The following is a 22,750-nucleotide window of genomic DNA, read 5'->3' as shown; positions in this document are numbered from 1 at the left end:
GACTCCCTGCCGAGCAGGGAGCCGGATGTGGGACTCGATCCCGGGACTCCAGGATCATGACCTGAGCCGAAGGCAGTCGCCCAACCAACTGAGCCACCCAGGCGCCCCTAAAGTGACCTTATTTTTAAATGTGGGCAGGAGAGCAGTTAGCAATGGGGAGGGTAGCCAAGGTCCGGAAGCTGTACGGGAGAGATAAAGAGGACCGGCTGCCAGGGTATCCTAGTGAGCATCTTGTGAACCTTGCGGTAAGGGTGGCCCACGCCCTGGCCTGAGGCCCAGTCGATGCCATACTTGGGAGCCGTGGCCTCAGACACTGCGTAGCATCCACTGAAGTTGGACTGGTAGCGTGATCTGTCCCACACGCCACTGTGGACAATCAGCACAGTTGCTCTTGCTCCGCATGGTGGTCCACATCGTAGGTGGTAAAGGGCTTCCCGTTGTGGAAGCTCAGGGAGTCCCCTGGCCGGGAGGGGATGGAGGCACCCTGGAGCGGGACACCATGCCTGGCACCCTTGGAGAGATGATCTCGCAGGAGCCTCAGAGCAACCGTGAGGGGGATGTTAGCAGATCCCAGGAGAAAATAGCAGCACCAAGGAGCCAGGGGCTTGTCCCCAGGTCACTCGGCCAGTCACAGGGCGACTGGGACTTGAACTCAGGACTGTGGCTCTGAAGCCACTGGCCCCTCCCCCACCTGTCCCCTCCCCAAATCCCCAGCTCCCACCAGCAGCCTGAACAAGTCTGCAGGGTGGGGTGGGGGAGAGCGGGGTGGGACTCCCCAGTGCCCGTGCGGGCAAGGGCACCTCCTCATAACCACTTCCCTCTTGGAAGTCTCTCAACAGTCACTGTGTCTCTGAAAAAAAACAAAAAAATAAAAACCCTTTCCTGCTTCCTCTTCCGAAGCAGATAACACACACTCAGCAGGGCCCATGGCTCCCACAGCCTCTCTCCCGGCCTCCTTGCCCATTTTACAGGGGAGGAAACTGACACGGAGGGCACTTGCCCAAGGTCACATGGTTAGTAAACAAAAGAGCTGGAATCAAACTCAGGACTGTTTGCCTCCAGATCCCAACTTGTTCACTCCTGCACCATTCCGTCTCATGATTGCCATTTCTCAGATGAGGAGACTGAGGCCCACAGAGGGGAAGGAATTGCCCTGGGTCGTTTATGGAGGCGGTGGTAGCACTGAGGAAGGATCCAGCCTCCCTTACCTTCTTCCCCTGCTCTGGGCCCCACCTCAGGCTCACGCACCTGCCATGCCCTCTGAGAACTTGCTCAGCACCAGCTGGTAGTGATCTGCTCTGCCCTCCTGAGTTTTTCCCAGTAACTGGGAGAGTCTTACAAGTCAGGAAAGGTTTAAAGTGATCTTATTTTTATTTTATTTTTATTTTTTTAAGATGTTATTTATTTTTTAGAGAGCGAGCGAGAGAGAAACAGCATGAGAGGGGAGAGGGTCAGAGGGAGAAGCATGCTCCCCGCTGAGCCGGGAGCCCGATGTGGGACTCGATCCCAGGACCCTGGGATCATGACCTGAGCCGAAGGCAGACGCTTAACCATCTGAGCCACCCAGGCACCCTAAAGTGATCTTATTTTTAAATGTGGGCAGGAGAGCAGTTAGCAATGGGGAGGGTAGCCAAGGTCCGGAAGCTGTACGGGAGAGATAAAGAGGACCGGCTGCCAGGGTATCCTAGTGAGCATCTTGTGAACCTTGCGGTAAGGGTGGCCCACGCCCTGGCCTGAGGCCCAGTCGATGCCATACTTGGGAGCCGTGGCCTCAGACACTGCGTAGCATCCACTGAAGTTGGACTGGTAGCGTGATCCGTCCCGCACGCCACCGTGGACAATCAGCACAGTTGCTCTTGCTCCGCATGGTGGTCCACATCGTAGGTGGTAAAGGGCTTCCCGTTGTGGAAGCTCAGGGAGTCCCCTGGCCGGGAGGGGATGGAGGCACCCTGGAGCGGGACACCATGCCTGGCACCCTTGGAGAGATGATCTCGCAGGAGCCTCAGAGCAACCGTGAGGGGGATGTTAGCAGATCCCAGGAGAAAATAGCAGCACCAAGGAGGCAGAAGGCCTCAGAGTGGGCAAAAGTGCAGTTGCCAATAAAGTCCTCCAGCTCCACCCACCCCACCCCCCACTCCCCGCGGCTCCCAGGTACCTGGGGGGAAGGGGGAGGCAGGGATGGAGGAATCCTCAGATCCCACGGTGGGGATTCAGAGTGCCAGCGAAATGCCCCTCCCAGGCCCCTGGGGCCCTGGGGGGAACTTACCCCTAAGAGCGAGCTGGTGCAAATTCTCATTCCCCAGCCAGAATTCGGACTCCAGCTCCCAAAACCGGCTTTGTAAGAGGACCAAGAGCAGAATAAACCCATAGAACCATCCTATTGCTTTTGGAACACTTGGGGAGGCAGAGAAGGCCAGCACAGGAGACAGGGAGAAGCAGAGGGCAGGTCAGCAGAGAGAGAGGGCGCACTGTGAGGGGTGGGCAGACACCTGCCCCCTCTTTGAATTGGGGGCTTGTTGATAACGTGTGAGTCCGAGTGATCTTTGCCTGTAAATAGTGATGAACTCCACATTCCCTTACTAACTTCTGCTGACTGTCCCCCTCCTGCCGAAGCCTGACAAGTCCCAGGGTGACTGAAATGAGAGAAACATGGGGCCTGCCCTTGGAGGATGGTCAGTCCTGCTGGGAGTCAGATCAAAACAACCTGCTCTAATTTACTAGAAGAATCAAGATATTAGAGCAGAGAGGTCACCTCCAGAGTCCCAGGCTCAAGTCCTGGCCTTACCCTGACGTCCCCCACCTCCCACAGCAAGCCAAGCAGTCCCCAGGTCCTACAGAGTTTCTCTCCTCAATATCCTTCAGTCTAAGGGCCTCTCCTTCCCTGGTGACCCGGACCCCTGCCGTCCTCCTAACCTGTGTCCCTGCCTCCATCCTATCCCCCACCGCAGTGCACCTTCCATGGTGCAGCCCAAGTCTTTTTCCTAAAACATATGTCTCACCGGGCCCCTCCTCTGTTTACAATGTTCCATGGCTCTCCATCGCCTCCCATGCTCCTCAGTCAGCCATTCTGTGCCCTCCATGAACTGGCCTCTGCAGAGGCCCTTAATCCATGCTTGACCTACACCAGTCCATCACCAACACCCCTGACTTCTTTTTTTTTTTTAAAGGAAGTTTTTTTTTTTTTTTTTTTTAAGATTTTATTTATCTATTCGACAGAGAGAGAGACAGCGAGAGAGGGAACACAAGCAGGGGGAGTGGGAGAGGGAGAAGCAGGCTCCCTGCGGAGCAGGGAACCCGATGTGGGGCTCGATCCCAGGACCCCGGGATCATGACCTGAGCCGAAGGCAGACACTCAACGACTGAGCCACCCAGGCGCCCCCACCCCTGACCTCTTATCTTTCCTCAACTCATTCCCACGATCTCCTCAAACCCTCTCGTCCTCTCCTGCTTCCCTGTGATTGTCTTTCCAGCTACCTGGAATGCCCTTCAGCCCCCATCTATCTAGAGAACTTCTACACAGCCTTCAAGGCCCTTTCAAATGGCATCTCCTCTGTGAAGCCTTCACAGACTTCTTCAGGCCCTCTGGGAGCTCAGTAAACGTTTGCCCGTGAGGGTCTGGGAGAGAGGCCTTGGCTCCAGTGGGCTCTGGCTCCCCCTAGGGGCCAAGAGGAAAAGTGTCCGCTGGGCCTGGCCTCAGAGCCCTTGAGCCTCCCTGACACTCACCAGCCAGCCGACTTCTGTGGTGTCCTTGTCACAACAAGCCAGGAGGCTCTGCCCTCGAGTAGGCATAGACAGTACCAGCCACTCAACGTGGCACGCCGGCTCAGCAGCTCCTGGCAGCTTCTAGGGCCTACAGAAGGGGAGATGGGCTGAGGGGAGTTGCCAAGGGGGGTTGCCAACCCTCACCCTGCAGGCAATGGAACAGGCCAAGGGTGGGACCCCCAGGAGCCCTCTCAGCTCCATCGGGCCCCTGAAGAGAGGCTCTACGGAGGGCTGGGCCATGTCTGGCGGCCGATCGACACCCCAGCACCACCTGATGCCAAGTTCCTGGCTCCTGTGAAGGCTGCCTCCTGGAACCACAGTAGGGGCACTGGATCTCCTGACCCAGGAAAAGACAGAGTGTTGGCTCTGAGGTCTGAGTACTTCCAAGGCCCACAAACCAGAGGGGAGGTGCCCAGGCCCCTCTCCTAATCCCCCCCACTTCTCCCAACCTTCCATCCCCCCACGGTGGATTGCTCAACAGCAGCCGAGCAGAGACACCCCTCTCTAGTCCTGGGGACAGAAGCAAAGAAAGCAGAGGATACCCATGGTCCCACACACTCAGCAGGCTCACCCTTGGGGCCCATCTTGCCAGGTGGTCCAGGTTGCCCTGAAATCCCAGAGGCCAAGGTGCCTTAAGTCTCACCCCGTGCCCAGAGCAATGAGGGACTCGAAGCCAGAAGTCAGATCCCAGCTGCACTCCTTACTGGCTCTGTGATCGTGAGCACCCAGCTTATCATCCCTGGGCCTGACTTTCCCGCTTAGCAAAATGGGATAGAACCAGCTACCTCACAGAGTCAACCTTAACACACACTAGGTTCCTTGCCCCTTGGTCATGGCCTCTCAGCTTAGACAGTAATCACTGCATCCCCAGCCTACCCACTTCACTCCAGGTCCCTGACCGCTTCCTGGCATCCCTGACTTTGAGGACCTGTAGCTCCTTTCTCTTCACAACTTCCTGGGGCTCCAGGACAACTGGGCAGGAGGACAATTTTGTGGCTTCCGGTTCCCTGGGTTCTGCAGGAAGATGCAGGGCTGGGTGGCCACAGGGTGGGCATGGGGGAGTGGGCATATCTCCTCCAGACCCCTTTGTGGTTCTCTTTCCATCTCCCAGATTCCAGCTGTCAGGACCCTTACCTCCAGAGCTGCCAAGGGTCAAGGGTTGGCACCATTTGCATCTATTTGCATAAATTTACAGTGCAGAGCCCAGATGATCAAACTCCCACCCCGCTCCTTGAGGCTAATGCGCCTGGGTGGGAGAAGGACACCCAGGGAAGGAGTGAGGGTTGGTGGGGAGGGCAACCTAGACCCTGGGCAGCTGGGGTGACCCTGGGTCCTCAGGCAGGCCAGCTTCCCAAGGAAGAGGAGCAAAAAGGTAGAATGAGGGCGCCTGGGTGGCTCAGTTGGTTAAGCGACTGCCTTCGGCTCAGGTCATGATCATGGAGTCCCGGGATAGGGTCCCGCATCAGGCTCCCTGCTCAGCAGGGAGTCTGCTTCTCCCGCTGGCCCTCCCCCCTCTCATGCTCTCTCTATCTCGTTCTCTCTCTCAAATAAATAAATAAAATCTTTTAAAAAAAAAAAGGTAGAATGGGGTCCATAGTAGCCCCATCTTGCTGGTGTCCTGAGGGAAGATGCCAGTTTATAAAGGGGCCAGGCTGATGGGAGAACATGAAGCCTGACTCCCGAGGGACATCGCACCCAGGCTAGAATCAGCAGAGGGTAGAGGCATGTCCTCCCTCAGCCCTGGAGGCTGGGATGTAGTCCGACTTCTGATCCTGGTCTCTGGGGCTCTGCAGCCATCTCTCCAGACCTCTGGATTCGCATAGGGCTTTCCGCCTTTGCCCCTCTGCTTGTTCTGTGCCTTCCGTGTGGGATGCTCTCCTCTCCATCTCTCCCTGCGAAGCCCCACCTGTGTGTGGAGGTCCAGGCCTCCCGCCACCTCCTGCAGGGATCCCTCCCTGGTCCTTGTCAAGTGTTATGATCACGGCTACCATCCGTTGGGCACCTGCCGCACTCCACTAGTCCTGCTGGGTGTGGTTTGTGTGTGGCCTCTGGTCCTACGCAGCCCGGCTCGTAGGCATTATTGGCCCTGGGCTATGGGACTGGCACAAAGCGGGCACTCAATAAACATTGGTTCAATGAATGAATAAACAAGAAGAAACCGAGGCCCAGAGACAGAACATGGCTTGTTCACTCTCTGGCACCTCTATGCCCAGAGCCACAGAGATTTTGCCCAAACTCCCCACCAGGGAGACACACTCTCGGCAAAGTGACTTCATGCCCACTCTCAAGTCTGTCGGGGAGACCCTGACAGCACCTAGGAAATAGTTGCTAATATAGGCAGGCCATTGAGTCAGCGACTGTGCCCGGCAGGCCTCGAGGCTAGGAGGCCCGGGAGGAGGCAACAGCCACAGTCCAGATGTGAGAGTTGAGGTCTGAGCTGGGGAGAATCCTCAGGGGATAGCAAAGGAGAGGGAAGGCTCATTTGCTTGTTTGTGCACTCATCCATTCACTTGGCCATTTGTTCATCAAGCCTTCCCTGAAGGCCTTCTCTATCCAGGCCCAGTGCTCATGGGGGCCCGGAGGGAGGCGGTAGCAGGGGGTGTCGGGAAGGCAGAGGCCGAGTGTGCCAGACAGGATGGATGCGTGAGATGGACTCTCTGAGATCGTGAAATTTCAATTCCAGGGATCTCTCCTCCCCAAACTCTCCCACAGGTGTGCCAAGATCTACAGACAAGCTTAGTTATCATGTGCTTTTTTTTTTTTTTAAAGATTTATTTATTTGAGAGAGAGAGAGAGCATGAGCGGGAGGGGCAGAGGGAGAGGGAGAGAGAATCTCAAGCAGAATGAGTGTGCAGCCAGAGGTGGGGCTTAATCTCACGACCCTGAGATCACGACCTCAGCCAAAAGCAAGAGTTCGATGTTTAACCGACTGCGCCACCTAGGCGCCCACCATGTGTTACTTATAATAAATTTTTTTTAATGGGGCACCTGGCGGGCTCAGTTGGTGCAACTCATGTGACTCTTGATCTTGGCCTCGTGAGTTTGAGCCCCACGTTGGGCATAGAGATTACTTAATTTAAAAAAAATTATGTGCTGTTTATAATAATCAACAAGGAGATGCCTGGGTGCCTCAGTCAGTTAAGTGTGTGACTTCGGCTCAGGTCACGATCTCAGGGTCCTGGGATCCCCACTCAATGGGGAGTCTGCTTATCCCTCTCCCTATGCCTCTCCCCCAGCTTGTGCTAATAAAGTCTTTAAAAAAAAAATCAACATGGAAGTGACCCAACTGAACATTGATAGGATACAGGCAAATAAAATATCACCATCTGGACAAGTCATAGGGCAAATCTGAGCTCTAATGAAAGGGACAAAGTTGCGGAACAATATGTATAGCCCAATCCCAATTTTGTATTTTAAGAACACTGAATGTGTGTATGTATGTTGTAAATTTACAAAAAGAGTCTGAAACATATTGTTAAGCATAGTTATTTCTGGGGAGTGGGGCCCAGGGAAAGTGTTCCTCACTCTTCATATCCATTTCTTTATAGACCTTGTGTTCCCTACAGGCATTTACTACTTTGGAAAAAGCAAACATCTGATAAAGAAAGGTCCTTAACTGAGTGGAAAACCAGAAGGAGGTGGGGGCATTTCTTCCCAGCAGTGCCCAGCAGTGGGAGGTGTTCTCAGTCAGGGAAGACTTCTGGGCGGGGGCGGGGGCTGGGGGAAGAGGTGGGCATGGGAGGGCAGGGGCTTTCCGGGAGGGCCTGAGTGAGGAAGGCCAGAAGTGCAGAAATGGCTGTGAGTCCTAGGGGCATCTCCCCCTTGGCATTGGGGTGGAGACCTAACTTTAGGAGCCGAGAGAGCCTGGAGATGCCTCTACAGGAGGATTCTGAACTTCTGCTTATTCTGGAGTCAGAAAAACCTGGATTCAAATCCTAGCCCTGCCCCGTCCCACTGGGTGATCTTGAGCAAGTGTACTTACCTTTCTGAGTCTCCACAGACTGATCTGTAAAGGGCTGGGGGGCAGGGGGATGGGGAGCGTTAAACACGTATAACAAACGAAAATATTTTAAAAGGTGATAGGGCGGCTCCGTCGTTTAAGTGGTTAAGCAGTTAAGCATCTGCCTTCCGCTCAGGCCATGATCCTGGGATCCTGGGATGAGTCCTGCATCAGGCTCCCTGCTGGGGGCGGGGGGAGCCTGCTTCTCCCTCTCCCTCCCCTGCTGCTCCCCCTGCTTGTGCTCTCTCTCTCTCTGTCAAATAAATAAATAAAATCTTAAAAAAAAAAGTGATAGTAGCAGTCCAAGGCTGAGTTCCCATTAAGGAGAGGACGATGGCTATACCCCACCCCCCACAGATCCACACACAGCCCAAGACACAGGACATGAAGCACAGTGCTGGAAAGAGTTCTTTTATTTGGGGGCAGTGCCAGGCCAGGTGGGTGGGAAGGGGCAGGCACAGACCCCGTGCCAGGCAGGGGGCCTGCAGGCATGATGGATAAGACAGGAGGTGGTCGAAGAATGCTCTCAGTGCAGGTACCAGGCCCAGGACAGGAAGCACGAGCCTGCTTGATAGCCCACAGGGGCCAGACATTGGTGGCCAAAGTTTTTCCCACCCCCAGTGCCTACAAGGGGGCCAAGAGGGCAGCCTCTTCGTCCTCCTTCCCCTGCGGAATCCAGGCCTGAAGGGGGGTCAGATTCTGCAGAGGCCAGACAGAGAGGGCACTCAGGGCAGTGGCCCTGCCTAGCTGGGCTCAGGACCCCCACCCCCAGACAGCAGGCAGTGGCCGGAAGCACACACTTTGAGGGAGGCTGCAGCGACCCGCCCCACCGCACACACGGCACACGGGGGCCTCAGGGCAGCTCCCCTTCCTAGAGGAAAACCAGCCACAGAGCCACAAAACGAAGGCTTGCCTGGGCTATTACCTACTGGCTCTCCTCCCTGCTGGCAGCATGAGGGACAAAGACAGGTGGGCTCAGCTGGGCTCTCAGACACGGGCCCAGGCTGAGTCCTGGCCCCAGCCAACAGGGGGCAGAGAGAACCCCACGCGTTGAGGAGGGAGAAGTGTGGCTCACATGGGTGACATCAGAAGGAAGACATTGCCCTTAGGGCCGCCCCATTGAGAAGACAGTGCACTGGCGCTAAAAGGGACCCAAAGGGCAAGAGTCGGGTGGGGAAAGTGAGCTGGGACTCCGCTGGCTGGCCAGGTACTCACAGTGTCTGGTAGGTGCTGTCCTTGGCCTTGAGGAAGCGTAAGACGAAGAAGGCCGCTGCCTGCAGGCTCAGCACCAGCACAACGCCCCCAATGAAGCTGGCCCCATCAAAGCCAGGGCTGTGGGCTTCGGGAACTGGGGGGCTCCCTGCAGGGTGCAGGTCATAGCGGGTTGCTGTGGACCAGGATCCCAACCCCACCCCAATAACCAGCAGAGGTTACCTGGAGGCTCCAGTCCTCACAATGAGAGCCTTGACCAGCAGGCTCAGAAGTTCAGCCCAGATCCTGTGGGCAGTGGGAAGCGCCCGGTGGGACAGGGGTGGGCCTGGCTAGGGGGGTGGCGGGGTGGTGGGGCTAGGCTCCAGCCCTGGCTCTGCTCCCGGTTGCTCTGTGGCTTGATGTCTTTCACATCCTCTCTGGGCTCAGGACTGCATGGTCCTGAGAGCGATGAGCTCCCTTCTAGCCTCCCTATCCCACACTGGCCCACTAGGGTGAGGATGGACCCAGAAGTTGGGCCTCTGACCCCTTCGGCTCAGAGCTTCTTTTGGCCTTGGGTCTCAGGGTTCAAAGCCCAGATGCAGATGATATCGTCCCTTTTCAGGACTCCTAAGTCCCGAGACCCTGAAGTCACCCGATGTCAGAGCCCTTAGAGAAGGAAGAAGTGGAGGCTCACACCCTATCAAGTGGATGAATGGAGACTAGGTGATGTGTGTCAGAGGGAGAAGCTGGGTTCTGAGGACCAGACCTGTCCAAAGTCACCTCACAGTTAAGACAGAGCCAGTCACACAGCGCTCCCTGACTCTTTCCACCCTCCCACCCCCCATCTCAGGGCCCATGGTTGCCAGGCTGTCCGGGTGACTCCCAGCTGTGCCACGTTAGCCATCAACCCCCACTAGGGTTTCTATTTCAGGCCCTAGGCCAGGTGCCAGGGCAGGGCAGGGCTGGTGGCAGAAGATCATTCTGGGGCAGTGGAGAGGAGCCCAGCTGGGAGCCAGGTCTACTTCTCGGAGGGTATAGCTTGTGTAAGCGGGTCTGAGAATATGAAAGGCAAAGGGTGGTCCCAGCTACAGCTCAGGGAGCCCCAGAGAAGGACACTGGGGGAAAAGGAGGAGAGGGAAGAAATGAGCTACCCAAGACTGATCTGGGGCTCAGCCAGAAGGAGCTGAGCCATCAGTAATTCAGCCTCTAAGATCAAGTTTCTGGCTTTAATTAACCAAAGCCTCTGCAGCCATCCCTACCAAGCCTGGTGACCTCCAGGCCCTGAGAGGCAGTGGGAATCAAGGGGCAGAGTTCTTGCTTCTGCTCTGCCAGGAGCCTGCCTTGGTAGTCGCTGAGTACACCTCATTGGCGACCTGAGCCATCCATACACACTTCAGCACCAAGGGCAGGTCCTGAGAGGATCAGCCTGAGCTCCCAGAACTGGTGTTGGGGACAAGGGACAGGAACCATCATTTCCTGATCACTTTCTATGCATCAGACACTGAACTAGGCTCTATACACCTGCTCATAAAATCCTCACAGCAACCCATTTTACAGGTGTGGGAACAGTCTCAGCAGGAGAGGTCACAGGGCTGAGGTCACAGGCAGGTCAGTGCCTGAGCCCAGCTGTCTTTGCTGGCACCTCTAGTCCTCCCACCACTCGGATTCCCCCGGGTAGCACCTACCTGTTGTGACTGGTTTTGGTTCATAGGTGGGGTAGTGGTGGGCAGCTGGAAAGACAGGGAACCCATGCTAAATCAGCCCTCCCACTCCCTGACTCCCACCAAGACCCCAGCCCAGGCCACCAGCTGGACTTCTGACTCAGATCAGGTCCCCTGTTCCAGGTCCAGCTTCAAGCCTTAGTTCATACGGTTCCTTCCACCAGATGTGCCCTCTCTCCATCTCTACCTTTAAGGGTCATCTCTGATGACACCTCCTCCAGGAAGCCCTCCCCCCATTCCCTTCTGAACTTCTGATTCGGAAGTCCTCACTGTGTTTTAAATTAGACGAGCCAACTCCTTCATGCCCTCCACACATCTGTCCTGGATCCTTTGGCTGTGCCAATTTTTAACTGGGGAAACAGGCCAGAGAGGGCGAGGGACTGCTGCTCAGTGAGCTAAAGGCAGAACTGAAACTGGACCCAGGTGTTCATGAGCACTGTCTGCTCCCCGAGAGAGGCCGATTCCTTCCTGGAGGGCAGGCTCTGGCTGGGGACACCTCAGTCCCCTCTCTCCAACTTGGCTTAGGCCAGCAGGAGTCCCCTTACCTGGACACGACTCTGAGCGATTGTAGACAGAACAACCTTCCTTGACCACCTCAGCTTGGGCCACACAGTGTCCTGGTGGGAGAAGGTGTAGGGGAGAGATATGGGGAGAGGTGCCAAGGCCCTGGGGTTCAGAACTAGGGGCACTCGATTTGGGGAGGGCCCAACTCCGTACCTGGCTCCTCTGGCCGACACTGCTCCCACACGCAGCCAGAGAGGTTGTGTGCTTTGTGCCCCTCCACACAATGCTCACAGAGCTCGAGCTGTTTGCAGGCCCCTCGGACAGCTGGCCAGATGTTCATGCGGAGCAGGGCTCCCCGCCCAAAGCCTCGAGCTCCTTTACCTGGGCGTAGGAGCAACTCCTTGAAACTGAACTGCACCCCCAATTCCCCACTACTGTGGCTCTCACCCCTTTGCACACATACACTCACCTGGATCCCCTAAGGCCCAATACACACCTGGAGTTTCCACAAACACATGGTTACACACACCCCCAACCTCCCCCACATTCACCCAGAGTCCCTTCCCTTTGCATACACCTGGGGTTCCCTGATAGATGAGGAACTGACACCTTCAGACACACCTGGGGTCCCCTCCAAACACCTGAAGCCTCTAATCCCCCACACCTGGAGCCTATTACATACGGATGCTTCACACATGGCGAGAACCCCCTTCACCCACCGCTGGAGCCCTGAACTCTCTGGAAAGTCCCCTCCAGCCCCCCGCCCCCCAGCCCAGACCGCTCCAGAAGAGGCGGCTGGATGAAGGTAGGCTCTGCCTGCCCCTGCCCGGGCTGGGCCTCCAAACCAGATCCTGGTCCGCGTTACCGGCGACAGCGAGCTGGGCACACAGGAGAAGGCAGCAGCAGCCGCCGCAGAGCGCGACCCGTAAGGCGCGGGGTCCCGGCGCGGCCATGGGCGGGGCGAGGCCCGGGGGTCGGCGGAGAGCTGGTGTAGTGCGTCCCTCCCCGACTCGGCTCCGCTGGGATGTGGGGAGCGAGACCCAGGCAACCTGGGCGTGGCCAGGTGGGCGTGGCCATTCTGGGGCGGGGCCAGAGGCTCAGCCGGGGTGGGGCCCTCGTCGGGGGCGTGGCTAGTGGGCGCGGCGGGGCGGAGCTCGGTTCGGCGATCTGGGGCGGGGCTCGGACAAAAGGGGGCGGGATCCAGGTGTAGTAGCACACCTGGTCCTGGGAGCACCCACCAGCAGCTTCACGAAAACTCCGCTCGGTAGTTAGTATCCCTACTTCACAGGTGAGGAAATTAAGGCTCAGAAAAGGTGAGTGAGTAGGTGGAGGTCACAGTGGCAAAATCTGGATTCCAAGCGACGTCACTTTCCCGCAGGCCGGGCCTTGTCGAGTGAACCCAACTAGGCCCCACGCCCTTTGGACTGGCTTCAGCTGGCCTCTAGACTGCCCACCTCGCTTCACCCTTTCACCTTACTCTCTTCTGCCCCTCAGCCTCCCACCACACCCTCCGACCAAGTTATTGGTCTCATTATTAGTAGGACAATTGGGGCTTTCCCCAGCCTTCCCTTCGGCCTCAACTGCCCTGGTACCGGCTTCTTCTGGTTCTTTCCCCTCTGGAGCTTCTTCTCGGGTTCCTTAGCACCTCCTCTTTCTCCCCCCCCCCCTTCACTTCCACTTTCTTTCCCCTTCTCTGTTGCCCCTCCTTTTCCTCCTTCCCCCTCTTCTTCCCTGGTGGCACGATTCCCTCCTGAGACCTATTCCACCTCTCCTGGGGTCATTTTAGCCATTCCTCTGCCATCGGTTCCGATCTGAAAGCCATCAGGTCTCATATCTCCATCTCCTGCTCAGTGCTCCCTCCCCAGCTGCCACCTATAACTAATAATGCATAGTTCATACTATTGACCACTTACTCTTAGCAGAATATACATTCCACTAAGAGCTTTTACTTGCAGCTTCTCATCTAATGTCCACGACTACCCTCTAGGCATGGCTTTTGTTATCCCCAGTTTGTGGGCTTCAGAAGTAAAATCGGGCACCTGGCAGGCTCAGTCAGAAGAGCATGTGGTTCTTTCTTTTTTTTTTTTTTTTGAGAGAGAGAGCCCATGAGAAGGGGGAGGGTCAGAGGGAGAAGCAGACTCCCCGCCAAGCAGGGAGCCCGACGCGGGACTCGATCCAGGGACTCCAGGATCATGACCTGAGCCAAAGGCAGTCGCTTAACCAACTGAGCCACCCAGGCACCCCAAGCATGTGGTTCTTGATCTTGGGGTCGTGGGTGTAGAAATTACTAAAATAAATAAATAAATAAATAAATAAATAAATAAATAAATAAATAAACTTAAAAAAAAAAAAAAGAAGTAAAATCACCTGCCCAGGGGCACACAGCTACAATGAGGGGGGCCAGGATGTGAACCCAGGATCCAATGGGTCCATCTGCTTCCTGGGCACCTCCACCTGAGTGTGTCTCAGGCCCCTAAAACCGACCCATTTCTTTTCCCCACTCATGATACTTCCTTTTTGCTTCAAAACATGTATCAAATGTATAATTAATTACTCTTTTGTATCCTAGGCTGTAATTTCTATGAAGGCAGGAACCATGTTTATCTTCTTCTGTAGTTAACTCCCTCTACACTTAAGTGCTAAGTAGGTGCGTATTAAATAACCAGATTGTATCATGTTGTGACCGTGTACATTTGTCTGTTCTTCTGGTCTGTGAGATCCTCAAGGACCCCCTACTTAATATCATATTAAGTGTTTATTTGTAGATTGTCCATCTTTCCCCATCAGAATGGATGCTTTGTGAAGAAGCCAAGGATTTTTGTTCATTGCCTTGTCCTCTGTGCCTAGAACCATGCCTGGAAAGTAGCACATGCTCAATAAATATTTATTGAACGTTGAAAATGCAGGGATGTGGGGGTGCCGGGCTGGTTCAGTCTGTAGAGCATGCAACTCTTGATCTTGGAGTTGTGAGTTTGAGCCCCATGTGTGGCATGGAGTTTACTTAAAAAAAATAAAGAATTAAAAAAGAAAAAAAGAAAGAAAAGAAAATGCAGGGATGTGGCCAGATCATCTCTCTGTCCGTAGCACCCACTCAAAGCCCAGGGAATTGTCAGTGAATACTGGCTGAATGAACAAATGGGTCTGTGCTAAGAATGTGTGTACTGACGATGCCCAGATTCTTGGGGCTTGGACAGGGGGCCTGTGTGGGTATTATCTGTGCCTCAGACACACACCCATCTTCCATGAGAGCCTAGGCCCGTGAGATTCCCCAGACTGAAGAGAGAATGGTAAAGGAAGAAGTCTTACCTGGAATGGCGTGCTCACAGCCACCTGGTGGCCACGTGGGGGAACTGCAGGTATTGTCAGCCCTGGTCAAACTTCACTCGCAGCCCCTTCTGGGGAGATGGTGATGTTTAGGATAGAATGGAAGGCACACTGGATTTGGTTACAGGTAGACCAGCTTCACATCCCAGCTCTGCCATTTACTGTGTGATTGGGGGCAAGTCTTTCAGCTTCTCTAGGCTTCACCTATGAAATGGGGATGCGGAGTTGTTGTAAGCCCTGGGATCTGGTCTGGCACCTGGTAGGTGGGAAGGACTGGACAGGGTATCAGTGGTGGGGAGGAAGCAAGGAGGTAGGGCAGAGGGCATGAGGAGGAGAGAAGAGGAAGGGACAGCCCTTTCTCTAGATAGCAGATCTTTGGGGAAGAGAGACCCAGTTGGCAGTGAAGGCCTCCATTGTCCCATTGGCATAGGGCAGTTTTGAAGCATGGAGGGAGTGCCCATGGGAAAATCCATAGCTTCACTTGAGTCTCTTGGGTGTCTGGGGTTTCTCATGGCTGGAAATATTACTGCACTCTTTTTCTCCCTGGCTGCCTCCTGATCAGCTTCCATCTTGAATGACACTGTGGCTGTCTGGATCAGGAAGTTTTAGCCAACCAACTACTTCAGTGGAAACATGGTCACTGATGTTCTTCACCCTGAGAAGGCAACAGTACCTAAGGCAGAACTTTGGGGAAAACTAGCCAAAATGGACAAGACCACACCAGATGTCATCTTTATATCCGGAGTCAGAACCCCATGTTGGTGGTGGCACGGCAGCTGGCTTGGGCATGATTTACAATTCCTTGGATTATGAAAGAAAAATGAACCCAAAGACAGCCTTGCAAGACATGGTCTGCATGAGAAGAAAAAGACCTCAAGAAAACAGCAAGTGGGACATGAGAACAGAATGAAGAAAGTCAGGGCACCGCACAGGCCAAGGCTGGTGCAGGCCAAAAGGAGTAAAGATTCTGCAGTCACTTTATCTATGGTGATTGTGCAGACTTTTCATGAGAGGATTAATAAACTATGAACATTTGTAGAAAGAAAGAAAGAAACTATTACTGCCACTCAGAATAGCAGAAGATAGTCTCTCATACAGCTCTTCCCTGCCAACCTCCCAGCCACCTTCACCCATCCCAGAGACCTGCGGGGCAGTTGTTGGGACCCAGCTCTGATGGGGAAGAGAGCGGACACCTGAGTTCTGGGGGGTTGCTGCCCCTGTATGCTCTCTCTTTGGTGCCCCCACCTTTCTCCACACTGCGCATATCACTACTCTCCTCTTTCTCTAGATGCTGCTTTTTACTTTAAGCATCCCGTCAACGAGTATTTGTTGAACACCTACCACAATGCCAGGTCTTGTATGTAGTAGTACAGAACAGAACAGTCTCTCCCCTCATGGAGCTTCTATTCTGGCAGGGCCGGCACGTAGTAAAAAAGAGAATACATGGGGGCGCCTGGGTGGCTCAGTTGGTTAAACGACTGCCTTCGGCTCAGGTCATGATCCTGGAGTCCCGGGATGGAGTCCCGCATCGGGCTCCCTGCTCGGCGAGGAGCCTGCTTCTCCCTCTGACCCTCCCCCCTCTCATGTACTCTCTCTCTCTCATTCTCGCTCTCTCAAATAAATAAATCTTTAAAAAAAAAAGAGAATACATGAATAAACATAATTTTAGGAATGCTAAGCTCTGAGAAATAATAAAGCAAGGAAAGGGGGGAGAGAGGGATGGAGGGGAGGGGGTAATCTAGGATGGAGGTCAGGGAAGCCTGCTTCAGAAGTGACTTGAAAGGGGCGCCTGGGTGGCTCAGTCGTTGAGCGTCTGCCTTCGGCTCAGGTCGTGATCTCAGAGTCCTGGGATCGAGCCCCGCATTGCATCAGGCTCCCTGCTTGGCGGGAAGCCTGCTTCTCCCTCTCCCACTCCCCCTGCTTGTGTTCCCTCTCTCGCTGTGTCTCTCTCTGTCAAATAAATAAATAAAATCTTAAAAAAAAAAAAAAAAAAAAAAAGAAGTGACTTGAAGGCAAAGGCCTGAATGAAGTGAAGGGGTTCTAGACGGAGGGAAGCCCAGGACCCTTTGCAAGGACACACTCATCTGCAGTCTGTGCCCTCAATGGCAGGCTTCCCTGGGGCTTTTCTCCTCTCTCTGTGCTCCCTCCCCAGAGTGCTATCTTCTACCCCTAGAAACTCAATGCCTACTTGCACACCTGTGCCTCCCAGGCGTCCTCCTCCCGCCAGATATACTACTGGTAGCCAGCAAGCCAATGCCGAGAATGTGCCAGGCCCTCCCACCAGTCCTGAGATACGAACATTATCCTTCTCCTACAGATGAGAAAGCAGGCACAAAGAGCCTAAGAAATTCACCCAAAGTCACACCGCGAGGGAATGGAGGAACTAGGATTTGACCACCTCCACCCTCAACTCACCACATCCAAGCTGAAATGCATCATCTTCCCCAGTCCCTAGCCTCTCCTCTTCCCTTGTACCCTGCCACTGGCCTGTCACCTCCTTCCCGCTGCACCACACTGACTGAGGGAACTACAGTGGTGCCATGGTGGGGGGAGAAGTCAGTGGGGCCTGGAATCTGAGCCCCTCTGGTTTCCTTAAGCCCTAACTTGATCCCTGCCCTCCACCCCCATCCCACAGGCCTGGATGATTCCATTGAAGATCAAAGCTAGAGACAGAGGAAGAAGCAGCCAGTTCCTCTCCCCCTGGGCATATCTGTCACCCCTGGAAAAGTCAGCTGGGGTGGTGTATGTCCCTGGGACAAAGGACAGGCAGGGCTGGGGAAGACGGAGCTCCTTCTCCATACCCTACCCTGCCAGGATGCCTAAGATGGGGGTTGTGAGAGGGGCCTGCCCTGGGGACTGCGCTGCCAGGTTTTCTGCTTCCAAGTTCTTCCCGGCTCCCCCTCTCCTGCTGCTTCGGGGAAGTGCCCCCCCCCAACCCTGCTGCCTTTCCAGATCCTTGAATAAATAATTCAGGTTTTGAAATCTTTCCAGGCCCACCCCTCCCGTGCTGGGAGGGCGCTATCGGGCTAACATGAGTGACGTCACCCAGCTCCTTATCCCAGCCCCAGCATCACGAGGACCTGCCCTGGCAGCACCTCACCTGCCTGGTCACCGTCAGTCCAGACCCTCTACCCTCTCCCTCTCACCCTGGGGCTCATTCACCACAGTCCCCCGGTATCTTCATGCCAGGACCTTACAACCCTCTTCACTTTGTTTTGTCTGCTCAGTACCTCAGCACTTGTGACAGGGTCATTGTGACCTGAAGTCCTATCATCTGGACACTCCATCTTCCCTTTCCCTTGCCACCGCCTCTGCCACCCTGGGATCCCTGAGCCCCATCACGTCACAGTCACCCTGACACTGCCAAAGTTGCCCTGGGGGCTTCCCTTTCTATGGCAGCGTCCCATGGCCACCATCCCCCAAGATCCTGTCACCATGCTCATACTGTCACTGCCACCCACTTCCCTGCTCCCTCGTGCTGCTGTCACCATCACCTCCGGGCCCCATCATCTTGACAGCCCCCGTCATCCTCACCGAGGACGCCCATTCAGCCTCATCACTCGGTCTCCGTCACCCGAATTCCGTCCGTCTCTGCCACCTGAGGGTCCCATCACCCCCACAGCCTTTCCGGGGCCCCTTTCTGCTTGCCCTTACACATTCCCCGAAACCTCCCTAAGACTTCTCCAAGGCTCTCCCACCGGCGCCCCCCGAAACCCCGGCCCGCAGAGGGCGCCGCGTCAAGGACAGCGCGGGCCGAGTGAGGAGGGGGCGGGGCCGCGGCCACGGTCGCTTTTTATGAATGGGGGAGCGGGCGGTGCGAGGCCTCATTACTATGCCTCGCGACGCGCGCTGCGCCCCGGCGCGACGCACCCATTGGCCGGCCGGGCCGCTGACGTCACCGAACCGGGGGCCGGGGGCGGGGCGGGGTGACTCACGCTGCTGCTCCCGCGGCCGCGGGGGCTTCTCGGGGTCCGCGCAAACCCTGCGCTGCCCGGACCCGAGCAGAGCCTCCCCGCGGCCCGGCCGCACCAGGTCCCGAGAGGTGAGTAGTGGGCCCCGCCGCAGGCACCAGGCATCCGGAAGGGCACGCAGGATGCTGGGGCGCGGGGCCGGCGGACAGGCTCCCAGCGGCCGGCAGAGGTCGGAGGTCGAGACCCGGAACCCAGAATCTGGGTTAGCAGGCGGGGACCCAGGGTCCGGGTGCTGACAGTCGTCAGCTGGGTGACCCCGCGTGGGGTGCTCTCTCCTCCAAGGCCCAAGGCCCTCTGAGATTGGTCCTCTGAGATTGGGCTGGCAGGAGTCATCTGAGGCAGGGACCCAGGTGTCCGAGCAGGAGGAGGTGGCTGACTTAGGGATCCAGACATATGGGCAGGATGCGGAGTCAGGCCCAAGAGCCAGGTGTCCAAGCAGAAGGAGGGGTCGGACTCAGAGATCCAGGCCTCCAGCAGAGGGTGTCTGTTCCAAAGACCCAGAGGTTCAGGCCGAAAGAGGCGTCTGGCGAGGACAGAAGTCTGGGCCCGTGTGTGCTGGGGTGGGGCAGAGTTCCTAGGTGGTGTTACCCTGGGAGTGCAGGGTGGGGGCTGGCGGGAGCTTCACGCGCATTCTCTGGGGGCGGAGCCTCGGGCTGGCAATACGGAGAATCGTGAAGGGTCTGGCAAGCCTCAGAAACTGAGCGTCATCCTCCCTGATGGGGAGGGAGCAGAGCTACCCTCAGTCTAGAGATGTGTTTCCCTTCCCCAGTCCTGGGCCTACCCGGCTTCTCATGGATCCTAGGGACCCCCCATCCACTTATGGTAGTCCTTCATCTGGTTCTCCGCAGGTCACACACGTGGGAGAAAGAGCCCTGTGGGACCCAGGGTGTTGGAAGGGAGAGTGGAGAGACCCAGGACAGCTATAGGAAAATAGGCCCCTGCTGGCGTGGGGGTGTGGGGGGCAGGGGGAGACAAAGGTATCCTGGAAGGAGCCCTTGGAGCATGATTGGGAGACAAGGCACTGGGACCCAGCCAGGTATCACGAGGAGACACTCAGAGTGTATCCTGAGGGGCACCTCCTCCCATCCAGACCCCTTCACCCAGCACCCAGCCCTGCCAGCTTCTCACAGGGCTTTTCTCCTACAGGTACCATGATGTGGGGTGCAGGCAGCCCCCTGGCTTGGCTCTCCGCTGGCTCAGGCAACGTGAATGTGAGCGGCGCGGGCTCAGCAGAAGGGCCTACAGGCCCAGCCGCACCACTGCCCTCACCCAGGGCCTGGGATGTGGTGCTGTGCATCTCAGGCACTCTGGTGAGCTGTGAGAACGCGCTGGTGGTGGCCATCATCGTGGGCACTCCCACCTTCCGTGCCCCCATGTTCCTGCTGGTGGGCAGTCTGGCTGTGGCCGACCTGCTGGCAGGCCTGGGCCTGGTCCTGCACTTTGCTGCTGTGTTCTGCATCGGCTCGGCGGAGATGAGCCTGGTACTGGTTGGCGTGCTGGCCACGGCCTTTACTGCCAGTGTGGGCGGCCTACTGGCCATCACCGTCGATCGCTACCTGTCTCTGTACAATGCCCTCACCTACTATTCAGAGACAACAGTGACTCGGACCTATGTGATGCTGGCCCTAGTGTGGGGGGGTGCACTGGGCCTGGGGCTGCTGCCTGTGCTGGCCTGGAACTGTCTGGATGCCCGGGCCACATGCGGCGTGGTATATCCACTCTCCAAGAACCATCTGGTGGTCCTGGCCATTGCCTTCTTCATGGTGTTTGGCGTCATGTTGCAGCTCTATGCCCAGATCTGCCGCATCGTCTGCCGCCATGCCCAGCAGATTGCCCTCCAGCGGCATCTGCTGCCCGCCTCCCACTACGTGGCCACCCGAAAGGGCATTGCCACCCTGGCTGTGGTGCTTGGCGCCTTTGCCGCCTGTTGGCTGCCCTTCACTGTCTACTGCCTGCTGGGGGATGCCCACTCCCCACCCTTCTACACCTATCTCACCCTGCTCCCTGCGACCTATAACTCCATGATCAACCCCATCATCTACGCCTTCCGCAACCAGGACGTGCAGAAGGTGCTGTGGGCCATTTGCTGTTGTTGCTCCTCTTCCAAGATCCCCTTCCGGTCCCGTTCCCCCAGTGATGTCTAGTCATACGCTGGTGACCTTTCAGCCCTGATCACTACAGAATTCCAGAATGTTAGGTCCTCCAGGGCTTTGTCCCAACCCACCCCCCCAGCTCCACACCCCCCAAGACCCAGCTGGTTCTGGAGTTCTAGGACATTGGATATTTCACAGGATTCTGTCCAGATCCCTACAGGGCCCAGCTGGCTCCACGGTTCTAGAATGTTCAGGTGGCTGAGGTTCCACTCAGAAATGTCCCAGAGCCCAGCTGGCTTGGAGTTCCAGAATACTGCTGGGTGATTTACAGTGCCATTCCAAGTCCTTAATCTCCCCCTCCCCCTCAACCTTAATCATGTCACTGTACTTTTGGGTTTCTGAGCTAAAGAGTCAGAGAGGTTAGTCACTCAGTTGCCTAGATAGGAGAAAGAAAGAAAAATGTATCTATATATATGTGCACATAGAAAAAGAGTATCTATTTATAATTTATTTATTTACTTATTTATTTATGGGCGGTAAGGGGAAGAGACCCACACCTTGAAATCCAGGCCATACCAGGGTACCCCCAGTCCCCACACCCCCATTGCTGACCTCAGTTCTTAGAGGGGGGAAAGGGAGAAAGAGAAACCACGTATTTTGTTATTATTTTTGCTTATTTTTTATCGAAGAGATCATAGAAACCAGAGCCTTCTCCCCGGGCCCGCCCCTCTCGGGTTTGCTGGGAGAACACACCAGCCTCTGGTTTTTTATTTTTTTAAGAAGCCATCACCTGAGCAACCGAGAATTCCTCTGCGCTGGGGGCCGGCTGCCCTCTGGTGGCCGTTTGGGGGAAACTGCAGCCCGGCCAGGCAGCCGGGACCAGACGCTGCTCCACCCCAACTCCACTCCAGCCTGGCATCCAGCGCCACAGCCAGGACCTGGCGGCCAGGCCCCACCCTGCGGTGCCCTAGAGGAGGCAGGGTGTGAGCCATCACCTGACCCCTCTGCCAACCGGGGCATGGCCTCCAGTGCGTCCCTATTCCGATCCCTGACCCATCGCTCAATTAAAAAAAAACGATTTTGTGATAAGTATGTTTCTGTCTTAATGTGTGGAGGGGGTGGAGGGGGCCTGATGTGGGGGGAGCCTGGAATGGGAGGGAATTAGGTCAGGCCTGGGAGCCTGTGAGGGATCTGGGAAAGCTAGAGACCCAGGGTGGAGTGTGGCTGGCAGGCCAATCTAATGGGCCCCTCTGCTCAGACCCGGGCACTTCCAGGCAAGGACCCCAACTTTTTTTTTTAAGATTTTATTTATTTACTTGTCAGAGAGGGAGAGAGAGAGCACAACCAGGGTGAGCGAGATGCAGAGGGAGAAGCAGGCTCCCCGCTGAGCAATGGGCCCTGATGTGGGACTCGATCCCAGGACCCTGGGATCAGGACCCGAGCTGAAGGCAGACTCTTAACTGACTGAGCCACCCAGGCGTCCCAAGGACCCCACGTTATCCTGAGGACAGAAATCAGGGTGCTAAGACCCTTCTCAGGTTGAGAATGTCCACGTGCGCTTTTGTCTGGAGCTTTGGCACGAAGTATATGCTCGAAGCATTTCCACTTCCTTAATAACAGCCCCTTCTTTTTTTTTTTTTTTTAAGATTTTATTTATTTATTTGAGAGAGAGAGCATGAGAGAGAGCACATGAGAGGGGGGAAGATCAGAGGGAGAAGCAGACTCCCCGCCGAGCAGGGAGCCCGATGCGGGACTCGATCCAGGGACTCCAAGATCATGCCCTGAGCCGAAGGCAGTCGCTTAACCAACTGAGCCACCCAGGCGCCCTAATTTTTTTTTAAAGATTTTATTTATTTATTTGAGAGCAAGCACATGAGAGGGGGGAGGGTCAGAGGAAGAAGCAGACTCCCTGCTGAGCAGGGAGCCCGATGCGGGACTCGATCCAGGGACTCCAGGATCATGACCTGAGCCAAAGGCAGTCGCTTAACCAACTGAGCCACCCAGGTGCCCAATAACAGCCCCTTCTAACTGTGGGTGTTTGCTGTGTACTACAGGTACTACGCCAGGGGGGCTGCATGCGTGACCTCGTTTAGGCTGCACTAGCGTCCCATGGCACAGATAGTACCCTCTCCATTTTATAGCTGAGAAAACTGAGGCCGAGGGAGGGTTAGTGACTGGCCCAAG

At 55.8% G+C, this 22,750-nt stretch overlaps 3 protein-coding genes across 5 annotated transcripts; 1 reads left to right on the top strand and 2 right to left on the bottom strand.

Annotated features, from left to right (window-relative positions):
• Positions 1-67: 67 nt before the first annotated feature.
• FCN3 (ficolin 3) lies at positions 68-5,583 on the bottom strand. Its single transcript, XM_045899134.2, is given in 12 exon segments — positions 68-385; positions 388-459; positions 1,249-1,324; positions 1,705-1,859; positions 2,267-2,320; positions 2,323-2,394; positions 3,720-3,764; positions 3,767-3,850; positions 4,319-4,369; positions 4,682-4,776; positions 5,069-5,149; positions 5,570-5,583. Coding segments are annotated over 12 exon segments (1,038 nt in total). The 3' UTR covers positions 68-146.
• A 2,574-nt stretch (positions 5,584-8,157) lies between these two features.
• CD164L2 (CD164 molecule like 2) lies at positions 8,158-12,226 on the bottom strand. Of its 3 annotated transcripts, none has more exons than XM_054512368.2 (6): positions 12,044-12,226; positions 11,392-11,559; positions 11,220-11,291; positions 10,639-10,683; positions 8,978-9,149; positions 8,158-8,461 (listed from the first exon to the last, which is right to left on the bottom strand). In XM_054512368.2, exons 1-6 carry the CDS (start codon positions 12,129-12,131, stop codon positions 8,455-8,457), a joined length of 552 nt encoding a protein of 183 aa, XP_054368343.1. In that variant the 5' UTR covers positions 12,132-12,226; the 3' UTR covers positions 8,158-8,454. The 3 variants fall into 3 exon arrangements, with proteins under 3 accessions (XP_054368343.1, XP_045751431.1, XP_045751432.1); XM_045895475.3 differs by having other exon boundaries at positions 8,978-9,122; positions 12,044-12,225; XM_045895476.2 differs by lacking the exon at positions 8,158-8,461 and having other exon boundaries at positions 8,974-9,122.
• A 7,398-nt stretch (positions 12,227-19,624) lies between these two features.
• Positions 19,625-21,955, top strand: GPR3 (G protein-coupled receptor 3). The gene has a single exon (XM_045895474.2). The coding sequence runs from the start codon at positions 19,625-19,627 to the stop codon at positions 20,615-20,617; it is 993 nt and encodes a 330-aa protein (XP_045751430.1). The 3' UTR covers positions 20,618-21,955.
• The last annotated feature ends 795 nt before the right edge of the window (positions 21,956-22,750 follow it).

The sequence above is a fragment of the Mirounga angustirostris genome, unplaced genomic scaffold, assembly GCF_029215605.1.
Source record: "Mirounga angustirostris isolate CCGP_5_RB_7025 unplaced genomic scaffold, mMirAng1.0.hap1 SCAF_4, whole genome shotgun sequence".
NCBI lineage: Eukaryota > Metazoa > Chordata > Mammalia > Carnivora > Phocidae > Mirounga > Mirounga angustirostris.
Note: the sequence above shows the minus strand (reverse complement) of the source record. Positions and strands in the feature narration are given on the sequence as shown.